Source organism: Pelobates fuscus, chromosome 5 (assembly GCF_036172605.1).
Source record: "Pelobates fuscus isolate aPelFus1 chromosome 5, aPelFus1.pri, whole genome shotgun sequence".
Classification (NCBI taxonomy): domain Eukaryota; kingdom Metazoa; phylum Chordata; class Amphibia; order Anura; family Pelobatidae; genus Pelobates; species Pelobates fuscus.
The window spans coordinates 355,175,763-355,197,407 of NC_086321.1; the positions used below are offsets into that span (position 1 = coordinate 355,175,763).

At 43.0% G+C, this 21,645-nt stretch overlaps 2 protein-coding genes across 3 annotated transcripts in view; both read left to right on the top strand.

Moving 5' to 3' along the window:
• SPPL2B (signal peptide peptidase like 2B) overlaps positions 1–21,645 on the top strand; it is a 132,335-nt gene that overhangs the window by 76,066 nt on the left and 34,624 nt on the right. The gene's annotated exons all lie outside the window — the stretch shown is intronic.
• The window catches only part of TMPRSS9 (transmembrane serine protease 9), a 76,401-nt gene that overhangs the window by 10,916 nt on the left and 43,840 nt on the right, over positions 1–21,645 (top strand). For both annotated transcript variants that reach the window (XM_063455970.1, XM_063455969.1), the window contains exons 2-3: positions 17,637–17,794; positions 19,748–19,875. In XM_063455970.1, the coding sequence (XP_063312040.1) occupies positions 17,650–17,794; positions 19,748–19,875 (273 nt within the window). In that variant the 5' untranslated portion in view covers positions 17,637–17,649. The remainder of the gene's footprint in view (positions 1–17,636; positions 17,795–19,747; positions 19,876–21,645) is intronic.

Consider the following 21,645-nt stretch of genomic DNA (forward strand, 5'->3'; position numbering starts at 1 on the left):
GAAGAAGAGAGGAAGAGGAAAGAAAAGAAATAACCGAAAAGAAGAAAAAGGCATCCGGATACCATCCGATGCAGTGAAAATTCTGGTCTTACTACTTGCCAGAACATATTGGGTAGCGAGAGCCCTCGTCCCCTTTGCGATCAACGCGTGGAGGAGACTGAGGATCCCTAAAGCCCCGCCTACCCGCGCCCCACATATTCCGTAAAGATCTTACCAATATAATGTCATCCCATCCCACACCCATCTCGTAACCCCACCCCGCACACATAAACTGTAGATCCTGAGCAGGAGAAAACTCTAATTATCATACAACACGGAAGGATGCAGGCAATGAAACTAACCTTATCCCTAATATAGGATAAATAACCCCCTCCTATGCCATTTGACCGGGCTAGTGTTACTAAGAGAGCCCCCCAAAGGCATTCAATTAATGTCTAATGGGTGGGCAGGCGGCTCATGACACACAGTTTCATCACCCTAAGGCGACTTGCGAGTCGCCCTCAGGGCGGAACCGCGGCCATCCGCAGTAGAGAATGTTACAATATGATTTAGATTGTACCCCTTGCAGTCCGGGCGTCCGGTGTATAGTCGCGTATTACATCATCAAAGTTTGATTTAGGGATGATTTTTCACGCAGGTGGTTTACTATTTTAGGAAGCTCTGTAAGGTTCAGATGCTATAGTACAAAATGTATAAGTGATAGCGAAAAATATGTACGCTCTCAGCTGGCACCCGTGGCGACTAGAATGATATTGACCCTGCGTGACGCGGGTGTATGTGGACAGTAGAGCTGTGGGCCCTGCCCAAAAAGCTAACCGGGGGAAAAGGGGGTCGCTAATATCGGGCATATCGCCCCCCGCAAGGGAACTTAACTATCCCTCTAGCCCTCCATTCCCTTTGCAAACCCCCATCCTTCTACAGAAAACCTTAGGCCTGCCTAAACAAGTACGGAGTTGCTACGTGTGGGTCTGCCCGTGTAGTATCTTATATGCGGATGTTAGGACTCAAATCGTTTTCGGATTCAGCCATATTATCAATATCCATATAAAGTTTTACACTTTTGTTGAACAGGTGTTCCTCTTGGGTATTGAGATATAAAATGTGGCTTGGCCCTCAGCACACTTCAGGCTATCTAACTGCTTTGCGCTTTGTCCCCTTTGCTCCAGTCGTACAGTACAATTATATCATCAATATATATACAATTCGTTTTGTTGTTTTTTTTTGTTTTTTTTTTTTTTGTAATCAGAATGTAACGTGGTAAACAGCACCCATTAGGCTATTAATTTACTTCGTTCTTTGTCCCTTTTGCCCCGGTCTCGTTCCACCAATTTATCATTAATCTACATATAGTTATATGGTGATAAGTAAAACGCAACTGGGCAAACGGGACACCGCAGGCAACCCAGCTGCTATGTACCTTGACCCCTTTGCACCAACATTAGCACACAAGTTTAACATTAACATATATACAGTTTGTCTACCGTTTTATTGGTTTTGTGGTTTTTTTTTTTTTTTTTTTGTGTGTGTTTTTCTATTTTGTTTTTGTTTTTATTGTTAAAACTGTAACTTGGCAGACAGTACACACCAGGCTATTAGACTACTTTGCTCTTTGTCTCCTTTGCTCTGGTGTCTTCATACACTCTATCACAAAACACATATACATTAACATGAGGATAAGTAAAATGTTACTTGGCAACCAGCGCACATCAGACTAGTGACCTGCTCTACTCCCTGTCCCCTTGCTCTTATCATGCTACAGGATCATAAACATATATACATTTTGTTTTCTTTTTGGGTTGTTTTTTATACTTTTCGTTGTTGGTTTGTTTTTTAATTTTTGCTTGTTTTTTGCTTGTTTCCTATTTTTATTTATATATTTTATAGTATTATTTTTAATTTTTTTTTTTTTTTTTTTTTTTCATACAACTTTGTCAGAAACATATACATACATTTAAAATTCCTATCTAAGACATATCCGCTACAACCTATACACCGCCGTGGTGTAGCTATTGCCTCCCTGACAACCCAGCCCCCTCCATTCCCCCCCGGGGTCTCAGGCCCCCCAACCGAGGAAAAACAGGGTCGGAGGCAAGGCCCCGCCGGACGGGGAGAGGGACCGAGGTCCCCACAACCCCGACCAGGCAAATGGCGCCCCCCGGGGGGGGAGCAGAGACGCCGAGCTAGCAACGATGGGGAACACAAAAATAAAGGGGGGAAGGTCCAACAAGAAAAACAAACCCGGAGGGGGCCTGTCTGATTTTCGCACGCTGGAAGTTCGCCTTCAGGTACTTCGCTCCCCATGCCGCAACAGAGTACCACTGGCAGGAGCTTAACCCGAACCCCCTCCCAAAACACCATCATACCAACCCGAACCCCCACCCAAAACGCCAGCGGACCATCCCAAACCCCCAGGGCGAGGAGAGACATCGTGGTGACAAAGGGGGGGGAAGGGCACCCCGCAGAACACCCGGAATTTGAGGTGGGTGACCCCGCAGGCCCCAGGGAAGTGGCCGGGCAGTACGATCAGGGGGGGGGGACCAGGTGAAAAAACAGGCCCCACTCCCACAAGCTAGCAATGATGGGGAACAAAAAACAACCTAGGGCCCCATCCCATACCCCACCCCAATTAAACATGTCGGGCGAAAAAACCCGCCAGCCTTCCGCAAGGCACTGGCCAGCTCAGGACAGGGGAAGCCAGGGATGCCAAATGGAAGAACCATACGATACCAGCTACCTCCAGCTGCGTCATTTCGATCTCGCCTCCGTCCACTCCGCGACCATACGAGGGAGATCCTCCGGGTACATTTCCAAGTCAGGCAGATCAGAAGGCGGTTGTACGCCCAGGCCGCTGAGCAGGCGGTGTGGGTCCCCTCCCGGTGCGAGAACGTGCGTCCGATCTCCCCGGAACACCAGCAACTTGAAGGGGAACCCCCACGCATACCTAATGCCGGCTGCACGTAGGGCCTCCGTAATGGGCCGCCATTCCCTCCTCCGTTGTAGCGTGGAGGGAGCCAGATCGTGGAACAGGGAAACCACCTTTCCGGCATGTCGGATGGGCCCCTCTCGGCTCTTTCTCATCAGTGCCTCCTTAGTGCGGTAATATAAGAAGCGGATGACGACATCTCTCGGGGAATTGACGTCGTTCCGCTGGCCTCTGAAAGCCCTGTGAGCCCTTTCCATATGCCATTGTTCCTCAGGTATTTGCGGGAGGAGCGGTTTCAGGATGGTAAGTAGGAGCCCGTGCAGGTCCTCATCAGCGCTCTCGGGCAGGCCTCGCAGGCGGACATTATTTCGCCGGGACCGGTTGGCCAAATCCTCAAAGGCGAGGTCCATCGCCACCAGCTGGGCCGCCATGCCGTTCGTCCTGTCCACTACTGCATTATGGGCCTGAGTCGAGGCCTCCATGCGGACCTCTAGCTTCGCGGTGCGCTCTCCTAGGGCCCCAATCTCGGCCTGGAGAATCGCCGTGGCCTTGGCAATTTCGCCCGCCAGGAATGTTCTCACCTCGGTTAGCTTAGCCAGCACAGGGTCCCGGTCGTCGGGAGAGGCCTCCCTTCCTGCACGAGGCGATGTCTGTGGGGTCGTTCCAGCGCCATCCTGGGGTCCCTGGCGGCCATGTTTCTGAGCCGACATGAGGTCCAGGACTGTACCGCCCGATTCCGTGCCCCGCTTCTGTTGTTTTTTGAGGGGCCTCTTCTCCATACCTGCGGGTAACTTGAGGTATCGAGGGGTGCCGAAAAAATTAGGTAAGATCGCTAAATTTTGCTATTCAAGGCGCGGTTCGCCGGGAGCCCTAGTGAGACACGTCTAGTCTCATCGACGGTCAGACCACGCCCCCACTAGAGGCTTTCTTAACGCTGCAATGTAAACATTGCAGTTTCTAAAGGGGACAGGAACAGTGATCCCAGATCACTTCAATGAGAGTTGTTTGGGGGCCTATGGTGACCCTTTAATAAACTTGATGCATTTCAAGTAACATTTGCATTGAGTGTGGTCTCCTCTTTATTTTGGTCTGTGGAGTCCGTATGTTTACACTGAACTGATGCCTCAATCCATGCCAATTCCAAATATTATAATTAAGCGAATAAAGCACTCGTACTCTTCTGTAACAGCTACAAGGTTTCTATTTCTTGGGACATTTTAAAGTTTGGATACTCCAGTACTGAACATTACATTTATGCAATCTTTGATAGAGGCATATATTAGCTCAATACAGCAGATTAAGCATTTTATGAGAGCAAACTTCACAATAATGTTAGATTTCCATTAGGCTCGCGTAGAACTAAACCGACCAAATATTATCAACAATGTTGGGGGGAAAAAAATATAATAACCATTGCCTGCATAGAATGGAATATTTTTCATTGTCTTGCTGTGGTAGACTGTTGTATAAAGTCCCAATCTAAATATAGAGCCATTAAGAGAGATTAATCAAAGTGTGATGTTCTGAAAATTGGTGCAAAGATATTAAAGAGGAGGAGTCACAAGTGGAATATCCTTTTTGTTTCCACGGAGATAGCACCTTGTTTAGTACTTTGCATCTCGGGTGACAAATCTCCCCCTCAGCGAACGCCAACATATTTTGGCTTTAGGCAACTTTCCTTAATTTATGGTGACCGAGAACTTAATGCACACACAAGTCACTCTCAGAGTTATTTTTTAGAACTGTATATCAAAGTAATCAAAATATTAACACGGTTATTTACTAAAGTGAGAATTCAAAGTTAATTTCAAATGTAAGGCCAGAGTAGCCAAACTAAATTTATAGCTGACTTAGAGAATTTTTCCAGTTTAGCTACTTTCACCTTAAATTTGAAATTCACTTTGAACTTAAAATGTTTAATAAATGATATATGGAAAAGAGCACACGCATAGCACAAAAGAATGTCTTTATTTGATTGCACTCGTGTCATAGCATACAGTGACTTTATGCTCTTGCACGTCTGCTAAAAAATGAAGAAATGTTGATGATGATCGTGTAACTGTCAGTCCACACAATGTTTTAATGTGCTCTGCCAGTGTAAAATAGTTCAGAACAAGCAACGATCATGTGATTGTCACCTCTGCCGCTCAGTCTGGCTTAAAGGAACACTATAGGGTCAGGAACACAAATATGTCATCCTTTCACTATAGTGTTAAAACCACAATCTAGCCCCTCTACCCACCTATTTTGCCCCCGGCCCTAAATATAGTAAAATCGTACTTGTATTAAAGTCTGCAGCTGCGGCCCCTGTCCCTGATCTGCCTGCTTGGCTGACATCATCAGAAGGGATTCTCTGTGCCAATCACACTGCTTTCCCATAGGATTGGCTGAGACTGTCAAATAGGCAGATCAGGGGCAGAGCCAGCGCAAGTCAAACACAGCCCTGGCCAAACAGCATATCCTCATAGAGATGCATTGAATCAATGCATTACTATGATGGAAGTTCAGTGTCTCCATGCAGAGGATGGAGACACTGAATGGCAGTGCTGCACAGTGTGGAAGCACCTCTAGCAGCCATCTGAGGAGTGGCCAGTGAAGGTATCCCTAGGCTGTAATGTTCTCTGAAAAGCTGTAGTTGTTCTGGTGACTATAGTGTCCCTTTAAAGTTAGATGGTTCTAATGATAAAAGTGAGTCCAGCTCTGTGTACCCCATCCCGGCTACATTCACTCATCCATTTTATGCCACCAATCCTATACTCAAACCAACGTATATATACTCCCATGCCAGTTACACTCGCATACTCACCCACACACATACCCAGTAACCTATCATTGCCAACATACTCGATAATATACACACATTACACACATGATCACATTCACAGATTACATTTGCTGTCACACTAATAACATACACAATATTACACAGGGGGTGTTCTTCACTAAAAAATAGTTGTAGTAAATGTGAAAACCAATTTGTGAAATTTGTTCACTAAAATGTATTCACTAAATTCATTTATTCACAAAATGTATTCACTAAAATGAGAATCGTCGGGAATTTTAAATTGAGTTTAAAATTTTAGACCAAAATAGGTGAACAGGACACATTCTCCAAGAGAGCTTGGTTTCCAGTTCAGCTGCTTTGGCATTAAATTTGAAATAAATTTTTAGTTCACTTTGAATTTCGGACAATTATCACTTTACTGACCCCGTATAACCCAATATAACAAAAACATCTAACCTGTGGTCCATACCTTAGCTTGCTAATTTTCCCCAAATCAGCACATGCTGCCTAAATGTGGATTTCGGTACACTACAATTTGGTGTTAAGAGAATAAACCCGGCAATATCACATACAAAGGACAGAGACATATCATGGTGGACATGGTTCACACTATTTAATAATGTCCACCCCCCATTATTTAATTTAAAGTCCCCCATCCGATCCGATGGTGGGTGCAAGAGGAGACTGTCCTCTCCATTATTTTAGCGAATCCAGCCCTAATTCTTTTTTTTCTATTTTTTTTTTTATTGCCAAGGGGTTTTCACCATTTGCCCACTGACAGCACAAGATTTTAGTACTATAAAATAATCTTTCACTTGCAAATAAGCAATTCGGTTCTGAATTTTATTAAAACCAGTGCTTTTGTGTGTGTTCGTAGAGTTTTCGGATGCAAGAGCACTAAAATTTAAATCAGGACACTGAAGGCATCTGGGTGTTTGCGGCAGATTTCCATGACCGGATGGAACTCCAGTCGTATCTGGCTTTAGTAAATATGAGAATTGCCATTGAGGTCAGAGTTCGGCCATTTTACTGTGGACAAAATCCTGTGTTTGGTGAATAATTCTGTATGAGAGGTCCTGTACATGTTTGCCAGGTCTTTTATAGTCACTGTGAGCGGTTTCATAGTTCTGGAAGCCTAGCTCCCCCTTTGATTTCACAGTGGGAATTGTGAAAGGTTGTGCACTCATAGCGGAAGTTCGTTTCATAAATATATGTAGCTATAATGGACAGAATAAGTTAAGACAAGGACAAGAAAGCTCTTTTCCCTGCCCCTATCCAACAGCTATAGACTGCTATGGTGTTTTATTCCGGCATTAAACATCGAAGATAACTCTCAACAACAACAGCGACTACTTACACACAGTCCTGTCATTGATTGAGTTACTTTGTTTACAAATGACGGTGATCTTTAACCACGCAGCTGTCAACAGGGTTGTCAACTGGTGTCACTGGAGTTGAGCATTTGTAGAGGTGACTTTCTTTCTCACTCCTCGTCTCTGCAATATGAGGGAAATCAGGTTTCAGGTTCGTTCATTACAAACTGTGCCCAGAGCACAGTGTGTTCAGTCTCCCTTTGTTAGAGATTATTCTTTGTAGCACCGATCTACAGATTCCCTTCAATGCAGGGAAAGAAAAAGACCAGTGCTGGTGGGATGTAGCAGTATGGTCTACCATACTGACAATTGCTGGGCTAGACTGTTTGTTAGAATGACGTTATAGGTGACGCACAGGTAGATAGCAGCCAGCTGGGCTACAGGTTTTTAGCAGCAGACTGGTAGAAGGGGGCACTGCATTGAATATCTTATCTCCTACTAAAGGGCCTGCTACATACTTATAGCAATTTTATGTAGGATCCTTTGACTTCATATTGAACTTGGAAGGCATACAACTAACTGCAGAGGTTCTTAGCATAATCAACAAAGGATGTATGCTGAGTGACATTGTGTTAACAATAGTGTTGTCGCGAACCCGAAATTTTCGGTTCGCGAACGGCGAACGCGAACTTCCTCAAATGTTCGCGAACCGCGCGAACCGCCATTGACTTCAATGGGCAGGCGAATTTTAAAACCAACAGGGACTCTTTCTGGCCACAAAAGTGATGGAAAACACCTGGACTGTGGCATGCCGGAGGGGGATCCATGGCAAAACTCCCATGGAAAATTACACAGTTGATGCAGAGTCTGCTTTTAATCCATAAAGGGCAGAAATCACCTAACATTGACACCTGTCCTCAAAGCCCCTGATACACACTGACACAGAGCAGAATAGAGACTGTTCCCCGTCCTCAGAGACCATGATACACACTGACACAGAGCAGAATAGAGACTGTTACCCCTACATAGGGTCACTTGGCAGATATGGCGGGGTCGTGGGAGGGGGAGGATGACTTTCACCTCTTCCCCTGTTAGATTCCCGTTGTGCTGTGACATCACCCTTATACGCTGTGTAAAGCATACTATTTAATTTGATCAGCATGGCCACTTGAGTTTTTATAGTTTTCACGCTGCTTGTAGTTTATATATGACACAGAAGCTGGCAGGCAGGCAACTGCTCTTCTATTACAGTGAAAACAAATTATTTATTTTAAATCTAAAGCTTAACCAATTGTTAAAACAGATATGAGTGGTGGCACTGAGCAAGTAGGCACAGTATCCAATGTGAACCTCACACAGAAGCTGGCAGGCAGGCAGGCACCTGCAATTACGTTACACAGGAAAAAAAAAAAAAAAAAAGCAGCCTGATGTTATAGCCCTAAAAAGGGCTTTTTGGGGTGCTGTCCTTACAGCAGAGATCAGATGAGTCCTTCAGGATTGTAGTGGACACTGAATACCCTAGCCTAGCTATCAATTTCCCTATCTAATCAGCAGCAGCTAAACTTTCCCTCCTCTCACTAAGCATGCAGCTTCAGAATGAATCGAAAATGGATGCTGGGAGGGAGGTTGGAGGGTGTGGAAGGGAGGGAGTGCTGCTGATTGGCTGGAATGTGTCTGCTGACCGAGAGGCACAGGGTCAAAGTTTGCCCAATGATGACGAATAGGGGGCGGATCGAACCGCCCATGTGTTCTCCCGCGGTGGCGAACGCGAACACGCTAAGTTCGCCGGGAACTGTTCGCCGGCGGACAGTTCGGTACATCACTAGTTAACAACCACGGGATACAATGGGGGAAACTTATCAGAGGGTCAAAATGTTGCAATTGTACATCTTTGCTATTTTGTGTTTTTTAACACAATTTATTAAATCTTTGGGGAAATGTATGTTGCTTCTTTTGCACCTTAAAGAAACACTATAGGGTCAGGAACACAAACATGTATTTCCGACCCTATAGTGTTAAAACCACTATCTAGCTCCCCTTCTCCCCCCCCCCCCCCCCCCGCCCCCTAAATATAGTAACACCTATATTCACTTTTATTTACCCAGTCTGCTGCTGGTTCTCCCCCTCATCTGCCTCCTTGGCTGACATCAGAAGTGAAAATCTTAGCCAATCACAATGCTTTCCCACAGGATTCTGATGATCTCAGCTAAGGCAGGCTTGGGGTGGAGCCAAACGCCACCGTGGCCAATCAGTATCTCCTGGTACAACCAGTGAGAGAGTAATAAATACACTGAAGAAAAACACTGTGATTGCACTGCAGCAGAGTAAACGCCATTAGATTAATATGTACAACACAACAAAAAACAAGATTAAAAAATTAGTGTTTCAGACCTCAAGATTGCCCAATCTCGGTCTAAATAACCAGTGTATGGATGATCAATACGCAAAGAACAAAGAGGGGGAAAATAGGAGAGAAAACATAGAACAAGTAGAGAGAAGAGAAAGGTGGCAAGGTGAGTGGATAGGAAAGAAGGGAAAAAATCGGATCACACAGGACACTCAATCAGAAGACTCAAGACCAATCAGCACATAGCCCCGAGTCAATTGGAAAAACCAGCTAGTACCCCAGGGAAAACCAGCTAGTACCCCAGGGAAAACCAGCTAGTACCCCAGAGAAAACCAGCTAGTACCCCAGAGAAAACCAGCTAGTACCCCAGGGAAAACCAGCTAGTACCCCAGGGAAAACCAGCTAGTATCCCAGGGAAAACCAGCTAGTATCCCAGGGAAAACCAGCTAGTACCCCAGAGAAAACCAGCTAGTACCCCAGAGAAAACCAGCAAGTACCCCAGGGAAAACCAGCAGATAGTACCCCAGTGAAAACCAGCAGCTAGTACCCCAGGGAAAACCAGCAGATAGTACCCCAGTGAAAACCAGCAGCTAGTACCCCAGGGAAAACCAGCAGCTAGTACCCCAGGGAATACCAGCAGCTAGTACCCCAGGGGAAAACCAGCAGCTAGTACCCCAGGGGAAAACCAGCAGCTAGTACCCCAGGGAAAACCAGCAGCTAGTACCCCAGGGGAAAACCAGCAGCTAGTACCCCAGGGGAAAACCAGCAGCTAGTACCCCAGGGGAAAACCAGCAGCTAGTACCCCAGGGGAAAACCAGCAGCTAGTACCCCAGGGGAAAACCAGCAGCTAGTACCCCAGGGGAAAACCAGCAGCTAGTACCCCAGGGGAAAACCAGCAGCTAGTACCCCAGGGAATACCAGATAGTACCCCAGGGGAAAACCAGCAGCTAGTACCCCAGGGGAAAACCAGCAGCTAGTACCCCAGGGGAAAACCAGCAGCTAGTACCCCAGGGGAAAACCAGCAGCTAGTACCCCAGGGGAAAACCAGCAGCTAGTACCCCAGGGGAAAACCAGCAGCTAGTACCCCAGGGGAAAACCAGCAGCTAGTACCCCAGGGGAAAACCAGCAGCTAGTACCCCAGGGGAAAACCAGCAGCTAGTACCCCAGGGGAAAACCAGCAGCTAGTACCCCAGGGGAAAACCAGCAGCTAGTACCCCAGGGGAAAACCAGCAGCTAGTACCCCAGGGGAAAACCAGCTAGTACTACAGGGATTCTCTAAGGATGGACCAATGTAACCAGGTAGACATTTACCTCTGGTGGTTGCTGGAAACCATAACTGCTCAATGGAGTATATCTCTTCAACCCTTGCTATCCATTCCCTGATCAAGAGGACGGATCCCTCCCTCCACTGCTATAGAACAGCAAGCTGCATTTATATGATGATTCAAAATTGATCTTTTATATTTGCCTATGGAGTCAGGGTCTTGTGTATTTTCTGCCATAAGGGCCGAATTAGCTCACAGTTCCACCGTATGTGAATGTGGGTGCCCATCTCTCCGCCACATCCCCAACACTCAGGGCTGACAGCAGGAGAAATTCAAAGCGAGTTTCAAATGTTAAGGCCCGAGCAGTTGAACTCGAAGTATAGCTGGCTATTTTGACCTTAAATTTAAAAGAAAGTTAATTAATCACTCCATAGGAGTAAAGGAAATTATTACCAATCTTATTTGAAGTTACTGTGGCTAAGCACCCACCCAGAGCAACAATGTTACAACATAAGCCAACTATCCACTCGGAAGTCTATGATGGACTCGTCATTTTAGTTTTTAATAAATAGAGTGGAATAAGTGGTGGCTAAAACCAAAGTCAATATTATTCCCATCTAGCAGAATGAGTCTCTTTAGAACTTGTTTCTTGAGCTCTTCAATGAATATATGGGGGCGGGCTGTTCTGAGAAATTTTAGGTGAATCACTAATAACAATTTTTGCAACTAAAATGTAATTTAGAACAGGGACAATGTACCATATTAACAGACTGATTTCTAAACTCATTTGGTGCAGTTTTAAGACATGTTATTATGAGTATTATTGCTGCGAAGCTCATAGTGGCACAGAGGAATTTGGGCTTTAACCCCTTAAGGACACATGACATGTGTGACATGTCATGATTCCCTTTTATTCCAGAAGCTTGGTCCTTAAGGGGTTAAATAGGGATTGTCCCTCTTAAATAAGGATATTTGGGAGGATTTAAACTGATTTGCTACATACAGATAGAGCTCATGCAGTGTGCAATACTGGCTTTGCATTTAGCTATTATTTAGTGCTCCACTCATTACCATTTATTGTTTATTATTCAAATTTGTATTTTGTCTTCCAATTTATTTGCTTTTTAGGAGGACACGTACATGTGTTGAAGCAGATACACTCATTACATGTTTAGTTGATAGACAGGATTTAAATTGTATTCAGCATTTGTTTCACAATCTTGTTGTAGATATTTAAAAGACGAGAATAATTTCACACATTGTTGTGGATAAATTAGTCTAAATCAGTAAGTGTATTTCTTGAGACTCTAACCCAAGGGTAGGCAACCTTCGGCACTCCAGATGTTGTCGACTACATCTCCTATAATGCTCATAATGCTGGCAAAGATAGTCCACAACGTCTGGGATGCCAAAGGTTGCCTACCCCTGTGTTCCGTCCTGCAGGCCTTTTCTGACCCCTAAATACTTCAATGGGATCCATGGCCACTTATCCCCCCACAATCCGAAAGCAGCATCCATTGATAGCGTGGCCACACATTTTGTGTTTGTAAATGTGTATTTGAGTTTGTAGCTTTATGTGTGTGTGTTGAAGTGTGTGTAGCTGTGAAGTAGGGTTTTGCATGTACCAGTGAACATCTGGCAGTATGCATCTGTAGCTCTCACTGGGAACGACATTGATATTGGCCCCCAGTTAAATTGATTTTGAGACCCCTGCACTAGTCCATAAATTGTACGTGTGTTTGAGCAGAGCCTTCATCACCTCTTCGTCAAAGTTATATTGTTTGCTGCGGAATACGTTGGTGTAAACGTATAGTGTGGCATACAGATGTGCCCAGCATCATTACATCATTGAGTATAGCAGTGTGCCAGGGGCTGCATCAATGCTTGACTTTATAAACTGCAATATAACTATGCAAACAAGCAGTAATATTATATTTTCACCAAAATGAACAAAATCAATCACAACTCAATATTTTCGCGTTGAAAATAAACCATGTAATTACCCACTGCTTTGTGTGTACATTGCAGCAACTAATGCAAAACTGACATTTGCTGATTACGTGTAACATAATTTTTAGCCCAATTCTTGAATTTGACGGAGCCGGACTGATACTAAGTCGTACAATGGTTAACCGGTATGAATTAGAGAATGTGAGAAAACCGTGTAACGTACATGTAGTATGAATTTCACTTCTCATGTGGTTCCTTTACCTTCGGTTTCATAGTACCTGATAATAATAATGTGAATCTACTAGAATTCCTCTTTTTTCCCCCCTCCGACTGTGATAAAATCAGCGGCAGAGGGAAGAGATGTCTGGAATTTATTTTTTTCCAGAGGTAGCACAGGTAGAGTGAAACCGTAACAAAGACCCCATTGTGCCCCTACGTTCAGCCTCTCTACCATTTCAGGCGGTAAACAGAGCTGTGGGACTTTATACTTAAATAGGGACAATATCTCTTAACTTGCACAAAATGCCTTTAAAGTACATTCTTGAGAAATGTATACAAATCACTGTAATTATATATCATTCTGTATAGTATCTGAATTTATTAATTACAGACATAACTAATGGGTGACCCACTGCCTTTGGCTTATGGATCCCAATACTTTCCTATTCTTCCTTTACTCTGAAGAGTTAGAAGTAAGTTACTAAGAATTTTAACGTAGAGCATTAAAACTCCTATACTGCACTAATGTTAAAAACAAGCTTGGTGGCGTTTTCTGGTATAAGTTAGTGCAATCTGTACAATTCTCAAACTGCACATAAATCAGCAGGTATGTGTAACGATTAAAGTATTCGTAAAACTTTTAAGGCAATCTAAAAGGACCATTCGCCTAGGGCCCAGGGTTAGACAGGGGCCACAAAACCATGAATTAGTTTGGCCCTATTAACCATATATATGTGAAGAATGAAGGTGGGAGCAAGCTGGTAACCTCCCCAGGGCCCTGTGGGATCTTAATCCTTCTTTGGTTTAGTCTGCTTAATTTTTGCCCTGACCTTTACGTCCATTGACTGCCAGCTTTCAAAATGGCCACTTCGGTTGTGGAATGTTAGGGTGCGCGTGACAATAAATGCCATGTGTTATTCGAGGATACATGGTATACACTAATCTAGTCCATATATACAAGTTTACGTTCACTTGCTATAATAGTTATTTACTAAACTGTGTAGGAAACCGAACACAAGAATTTAACATTTTAAGCCAAAAATCTAAAAATGTAAAAAGTCTGAAATCGGGCTATTTTCCCAGCTTGAGAAAATAAGGGGCTGGCTGCACTCACCTAAACATGCTTTAATGGGGTGCTGCTGGGGTCCAATAAGTACAGTAAAAATTAAAATCCAGCGCACTCCCTTATCTACTAAACAGCTACTTTGGTGCTGACCGAATTTGCTAGTTTTATTAAAAACACCTAATCTAGGCAAACAAATAATGGGGGTTTAGTTACATTATATGATCATACATTGCATAAACCTGCCACAACATCAATGTACCCCATCTTTGGCAGGTCCTACTTTGACAGCAAACTCTACTAAATGAGCTACTCACTTGGGGAAATCCTTCCATCTCGAGTTCTCTGCAGTACAGGGCTAAATAGGGTCCTGAGATGAGACACCTGTGACAGGGAGGGGTGCACTGGATTTTAATTTTTACTGTACTTATTGGCCCCCAGCAGCACCCCATTTAAGCATATTCAGGTGAGTGCAGCCAGCCCCTTGTTTTCCTATATATATATATATATTTAGGAGTCTAGCCAGCTCCTTGGTTTTGCACCCCTCCCTGTCACAGGTGTCTCATCTCAGGACCCTATTTTGCCTTGTACTGCAGAGAACTCGAGATGGGAGGATTTCCCCAAGTGAGTAGCTCATTTAGTAGACAGTTGGCAGTGAGAGCAGGACCTGCCAAAGATGGGGTACATTGACGTTGTGGCAGGCTTATGCAATGTATGATCATATAGTGTAACTAAACCCCCATTATTTTTTGCCTAGATTAGGTGTTTTTAATAAAACTAACAATCTGTCCGCACCAAAGTAGCTGTCTAGTAGATAAGGGAGTGCGCTGGATTTTCATTTTTACTATTTTCCCAGCTTGGCAACTTTAACCTACAATATTAAATTCACTAGTCCATTACGAATAATTTCCACTTGTTTGAAATACACCGTAGAATACCCCTCTCCCTATCAACATCCTTGTTTTTACCTCTGTATACTCAAAATGTAGTCTATTATTATTATTATTATTATTATTATTATTATTATTATTATTATTGCCATTTATATAGCGCCAACAGATTCCGTAGCTGTAATTTACCCAGAATCTTAGCAATTTTTGAATATTAAACATATACATGAATGCATAACTATTGCATACATTTTATTTTGAATAGAATTTCAGATTTTAGATTTCTTAAAACCAAAGTATTTTTGAACAGTAAGCTGAATTTGGATCGGTCTGGGTAATTGCTACACTTTTTGCTTGAGGAAAAAAAAAATCATTCCAAAACAATGGATTTATTTTATGGAATTATTTTTTCAAATACAATTTGTAGGTTTTTTTGTAAAATATATTAATGTTATTATTGTTAGTAACATTTGTGTAGTGCGAACGTTTTTCACACTACATTACAATTATAGAATGGTGTTCACAATTGCAATTGACAGACAAAAATATTATTGACAGATGATTATTTATATTTGTGTTTCGCAATTATGATTTTATTTATTTTAACTTTTTTATAAGATCTGGATGTGTTCAAAGCAAATACAAACATGTCTGCAAAATAGAAGAACCTAGATTTGTATATTTCCTTAACTGTATCTTTTAATTTGTGAAAGACGATGACTGCAATATATAGTTAAAATGTATTTCTTTGACTTTGTCCCGAATAAATAAATTAAAACCGTTTTTTTTTTGGGGGGGGGGGGGGGTTGAATAACCCTTTAACTCTGCTGTGTTATATATATATTTTTTTTTTTTTTATTTAGTCACATTTATTTAGTCAGATAATTTATGCTTTAATTATTTTAGATAGTTTCACCACGGAGAAACGAATTTGCTTACTTTTTTTTTTTTTTTTTTTTTTTTGTCAATCTTTGTTTTATTGTGGCATAAGTGATGGGATACAGAAGATAAAAGGGTAGTGTACGGTTTGTTCACAAAGTGGGGTTAATACAACATTTGCATCTAAGAAATACACTTCCTTGTTCAGTAATGCCACTTTTTTGTTATGTTAATTATCGAAACAGGTATAGTACAGTGTAATAGTAAATAAAGAACGATTATAAAATTTGGTGTCGGTAAACTGTAGTTGGAAAAAACAAGCTTTGGATCATAAGATCCGATTAGTAACTCGCTAAGTTAATAAAATCAGGCATTTGGTAACACATGAGTAAACAGTAAGCTCACAATTGAAAGCAACACAGGGGTTAGAATAGAAGCAGGCACAAGACAAGCAATGACAATGACCTCGCATGGTAAGTGTTGGCATGTCAACAAGATTAATAGGCTAGCTATAAGTAATTGAGATACATCTGATTCTATGCAGCGCGAGGCACTAGCTAGGTAACAACTTTATACCAGTGAGCTGTGGGACCACTGGGCATACACGTAAATAGAAGTGAAACATTTCTTATCATGAGATTACGTTTTTGCAAGCATGTTGGTAGCCTGACCAGGTATTTACTAGTGCATGCGTCCATTGAAGCTGGTTCACGTAGGCGGTCAGATTAAGAAAAACGAGTGAGAATCAGTTAGTCTAGTAGCAACCATAAGCATATCAAGGCGTGAGAAGTGGGTTGCATTCGCGGCCGCCGCTGGGTGTCAGCAATTCGGTGCAGCCTTCCGTTGTGTGAGCGCAGCTTTCAGCCAACCCCTTGGAGTGGTAGGCCCTGTGTGTCCGCATTCAGTCTATGCCACGGCACCCCTGTTCTCACGTCATCCCTCCAGGCGACCTGTCTGAGAGGGGTAGGTGCACTGTCCTGCCGTCGGCTTGAGGGTCTGCGTGGTCCACGCTCCTTGCATCTTCGGCCCAAGGCCTGTGCGGGCACCCGTGCCAGTGTTCCATTGACCCCTTCACCAGGATCGTGGGCCCCCGGGTCTGTCGTGTTACAGACCTCCCCTGGGGTGTATGGATGGCTGTGGGGAATTACCACCACTTGGGTCCCCGGCTTGGAAGAAGAGCCAGCATAGAGTCCAGCATTTCCCTTCCCCCGTGTAGCAAGAGGTGTGGATAGGGGTGTGCCCTGCTTTAGGGTGAGTGGTACATTAATCGCTGTAGGTGCATTTTTGGGCCTTGAGACATTAGGGGTCAGTGTCACCTGAGGTCTGTGGTCAAGTCGCTCCCAAAAGTCTTGGCACAGTGCCTCAAATCTGGCATTGAAGGAGATCAGCCACTCTTGGGTCCCCTGGCTTGCTTGTAACTGTAGCTTTTCCCGGCTGGCGGCCATCTTAGGTGGGTCCTGCTCGGGCTGTCTGTGCGGTAGCATGTTTGTGAGGTTGCCTGGCATGCTGTGTGGACCGGGATAACCCCCACCGGTCCGGGGGGGACGGGGGACGTGTGGTTTATGCATTACCCGCGGTCCCCGGCTGGAGGAACGGCCGTTTCCACCCTCCGTTGGACTCGCCTGGTGTGCAGGTGTGTAGGCCGCCGGTGCTGCGTCTGGCCGTGGTCCGGCGCGTTTGTCCCTGTGCTCGGGTCGGAGCTCTCCCCCGGCATTAGTGTCGGTTCCGTACCCGGTTGGGTAAGTTTTGGGGTTGGCATCCCCCTTAGTAGTGCGGTAATCTGCGGCAGTTGCAGGGAGCTCACAGCAAACACGTCCGGCGGCCATGATGGTCAGGCCCCGCCCCCCTGCTGTGTTATATATTTATATAATTAATTTTTTGCTGGTTTGGTTTAAAATACACAATTCCCTAGATAATTCTCCACGATTCTCCAAAGTACTGTGTGTATGTTTTTGTGGAAAGGCAAATACATTTAAAATCACTGTGTGGATTTTCTCTGCAGATCTACTGCTACCATGGAAGGTCACAGCGTGTTGGACACAGAGCCTGTGCTGGGCACAGACAAGGTGAAGTTTACAGAGACAGCATGTTGCCGGTGGACAGTGGTTTCTCTAATGCTTGGAAGCATCACAATCAGCATCACAACTGGATTATTAATAAGTAAGACTTCCAGTCAACCACTTTAATTCTTTTCCTGTTTATTATCGACCAGTACAATCTTACTTGGCAACCGCGACTGGGTGTCAGTGTAGTAGCCCTGTAGCTGTAAAGATCAGTGTCTAGAGCAGGGGTGCCCAAAAGGTAGGTCCCCAGATGTTGTAGAACTGCAACCCCATGATGCTTTGCATACCATTAGAATGGGATTCGTACAGCCACATTCTCTGATAGACCCATCACTTACACTTTGGTTAATATTGTACTGGCATATAAAACCGTGCCAAATGCAGCTTATAAGAGGCTAATAAGTGGTGGAATTAACCTATTGCTGCTAGTAAAATAGCTCCATAATAAATATATGATATGGACCAGCATATGTAGCATTTACAGTTTTACAAACTGGATGTATATCAAGAAAAGGGAGCATTTTATTATTCTGGTGCATCAGCTTCCCCAAGACCAGGTTTACGCAGTTGTGCACAATTTTGGGTAAAAGCAATATTTTGTTGCGTATTGTAAAACAATTTGCCACACCCTACACAACATTAAAATAGCTATTTAACCCCTTAAGGACACATGACGTGTGTGACACGTCATTATTCCATTTTATTCCAGAAGTTTGGTCCTTAAGGGGTTAAAGGGACATTCTATGCACCATGACCATTACAGCATGCTCTAGTGTTTATGGTTCCAGGAGTCCCCGGGTATTACAATTCTAACAAATTATTAACAAACTTGCTGTTGGGTGTATGTGTTTCTTCCAGTCTGTGTTAGTTTGATAAAGCGGTACTCATATATCTGATACGCATACTAGATTTTAACAGTATTATAATTACAACTGGCATTTATAAAGCGCCAATATAGTACGCAGTTCTGTACATATGGAGTAAAAACATTTTAAATTTACACAGACCAACACAAAAGAATACCAGGGCCCTGCCCTTGAGCTGAGACCAAACCATTGAAGCCCATTTATACAAAGTGCTTGGTTAGACAGACGATGAGCTTACATTTTAAAGGTTATAATGGAGATTTGAGGCAAGAGGTAGCAGGGGGAGTTTGGCGACGGACAGAAAAAACTAAAAGGAAAGTTGCAGTTACTGGAAAAATGTAAAGGGAACGAGGAGGTTATTGAGTAAGATCTCAAACAGCTGGAGAAGCAGTTAGAAATTTAGGACGAACCTGGCTGGGTGGGAGGATAGCCAGTGCGAATGTTTCTTAGTATTCCTGTCAGCTGGGTTTGTGGACTGAGGCCGAAGGAACAGGGATGGAGATAAAAGGCAGTTATATGAAGGTAGCAGGGGCAAAGCATTAAGAGAGAGAGGCAGTGGGTAGAATAAACATTTGTTGACTGAAAAGTTTACCAACCGGGTTCTATCTGCCAAAATATTAATAACTATGTGTTCATGAAATATCGGTGGAACATACTCACTGGAAATAGCAATCAGAAACTTTGTGTACAGAAAATTACAGTAACAAACTACAGGTAGAACTGTTATCATTGTTATAGTAAGAAGTAATAAGTACCATGGGTGCCCAACACAACAAGGTAAGTTTCGATCTGTTCATAACTGGTTTGACAGATTACCAGTCTCTTGAGACTCCTGGCACCACAACCACTCAAGTGTGCTGTAGTCGTAATAGTTCCTAGAGTGTCTCTTTAAACCCATAACACGTGAATTACAAACACCATGAAAAAGGGTTCTGTCCTAATAATATGATCTCATTTAACTGAAATGCACTAAAATCAAAATCATTTAGTTCTCAGATAAGATGAAACAACAAAGAAGCCTTTGTAGACCACAGGGGAGGCTTCCAATGGACCCATAGTTATATAAAAGCTTCAACCTCCATCAAGTTTGCTTTATTATTGTTTATTTTTTTCTCATACCACTCATTAACAGCTAATTTAAGGCGTTGTTATTGTCATTTCATTGTCTTTGTTCTATGTTTCAGTGTATTTAACAACTCAGAGCCTCACTGTGGTACATACGTTGGAGGTACAAGGACTTCATTTTGATGCCAGTTTACAGAATAGCACCTCTACGTACTACCGAACATTAACCACTACATTGCAGAGACTGGTAAATCATTATTTTCATTTTAGTTTAAATTAGACTACTTCCTAACTAAAATTACCCAGGGTGGGATCAGACACTGCACTGAATTACCATCCAGTGTTGGTACCAGATCGATAACTTTTGGCTAGTTAGTATATAACAACGGTTATCAAAGCAGCCAGAAGCTAACCATTTATCTGCCATTTTCTAAAACTCTGCCCAAAATAATTTGTTAATTCTGTTTGGGTTTCAATTGCATCACAGGTTGATGGTTACGGACAGACAAGTGCATCAATGTTGCTAATAAGTGACGGCTGTGTAATTAACTCATGTTCCATGGTGGCATTGCGATGTGTATTAGATTTTTTTTTCCAGGCATTGTGTATATGTGTATTTAGCATTTTGTTGACTTCATTATGTAATATTGCATTTAAAATGTTTATTTGTCCTTGAATTAGTCTAACTGATTAACAAGATATTCTTGGTTACCTTTGCCTGACATGTCATCAAGTTATTTTTTTTATTTTTGGGTATAGGGAAATTTTTGGAAAAGTGTTTTCAAGTCCCTTGAGGTGTTGAATTTACTAAAAGTACTAATAATTCATCTTCATCAGGATTATGATTCAGGATACCGAAGTGTTTACCGTATACTCTAGTCCTATGTTTACCAAACCGACAATGGTAAAAGTGAGAAGATGACTGTCAAGTCAACACTGTTAATGTCTCGTCTTTGGCTACTAACATTACAGTAAAAATAAAAGGGTTTCTCCAACTACCATGACCTCCTCTGCTTTTTGAAGTGGTCATGGTGGGTAGGAGTCTGGATGAGAGCAGTGTTTCAGCTTGTAACACTGCACATACCGAGTTATTTTTTTTATTGCACCCCCAGCACATGTGACGTGACTTATGTAGCCCAGAACTCTGCTTCGGATTGCCTAATGTCAATTCACTGCCGACAGACTTCGAAACACTTGCAAGGTTAACATCGATTTTTTTTTTCCTCCCTCCCACCCGATGGGCGCTCTCTGCCGCCTCCCTCTGCTACATTAATAAGTTGTTTTTTTTATGTTTTTTTTTTCTTTTTTAAAGTCTCCCTCCCCCACCCTTCCCTCGCTCAGATTGCGCGCATGCGCTATTAACTAGCAAAACCGTCCAATCACAGGCTTCTCTATGAGGAGCCTGTGATTGGACCGCACAAGTGCTGGGTGACGTCAGGAGGAGGAGTGGTGTTTTTATATACTATGATACACATTGTTAGTTGGGCAGAGTGGACTAGCTTTCTATATAGTCTAACATGATTTACTGTAGATTATCAGGATAGGCTCGGTGATTGTCAGGTCTCTTCCTAATAGAAGCTTACCATATATATCACAATTTAGGATAAAAGAAATTAGCAGAAAAAAAATGAATCTTGCTTTTTTTTTTTTCCTTATCAATTCTCCTTACTTATCTGGTTATTAATTCACCAATTCTGACCCATTGTTCATTTCACAAATGTATTCAAAGGTTTGCACACATTCATAGTTAGCATTTGATTTAACTCCTATAGCTACAGATCACACAGAGACTAGGGCAGTATTTAAAGGGACACTATAGTCACCAAAACAACGTTAGCTCAATGAAGCAGTTTTTGTGTATAGATCATGCCTCTAAAATTTCACTGCTCCATTCTCTGCCATTTAGGAGTTAAATCTCTTTTTCTTCTGTTTATGAAACCCTAACCACTCCTCCCTTGTCTGTGACTGACACAGCCTGCATGAAAACAAAATAGTTTCATTTTTAACTAGATGTAAC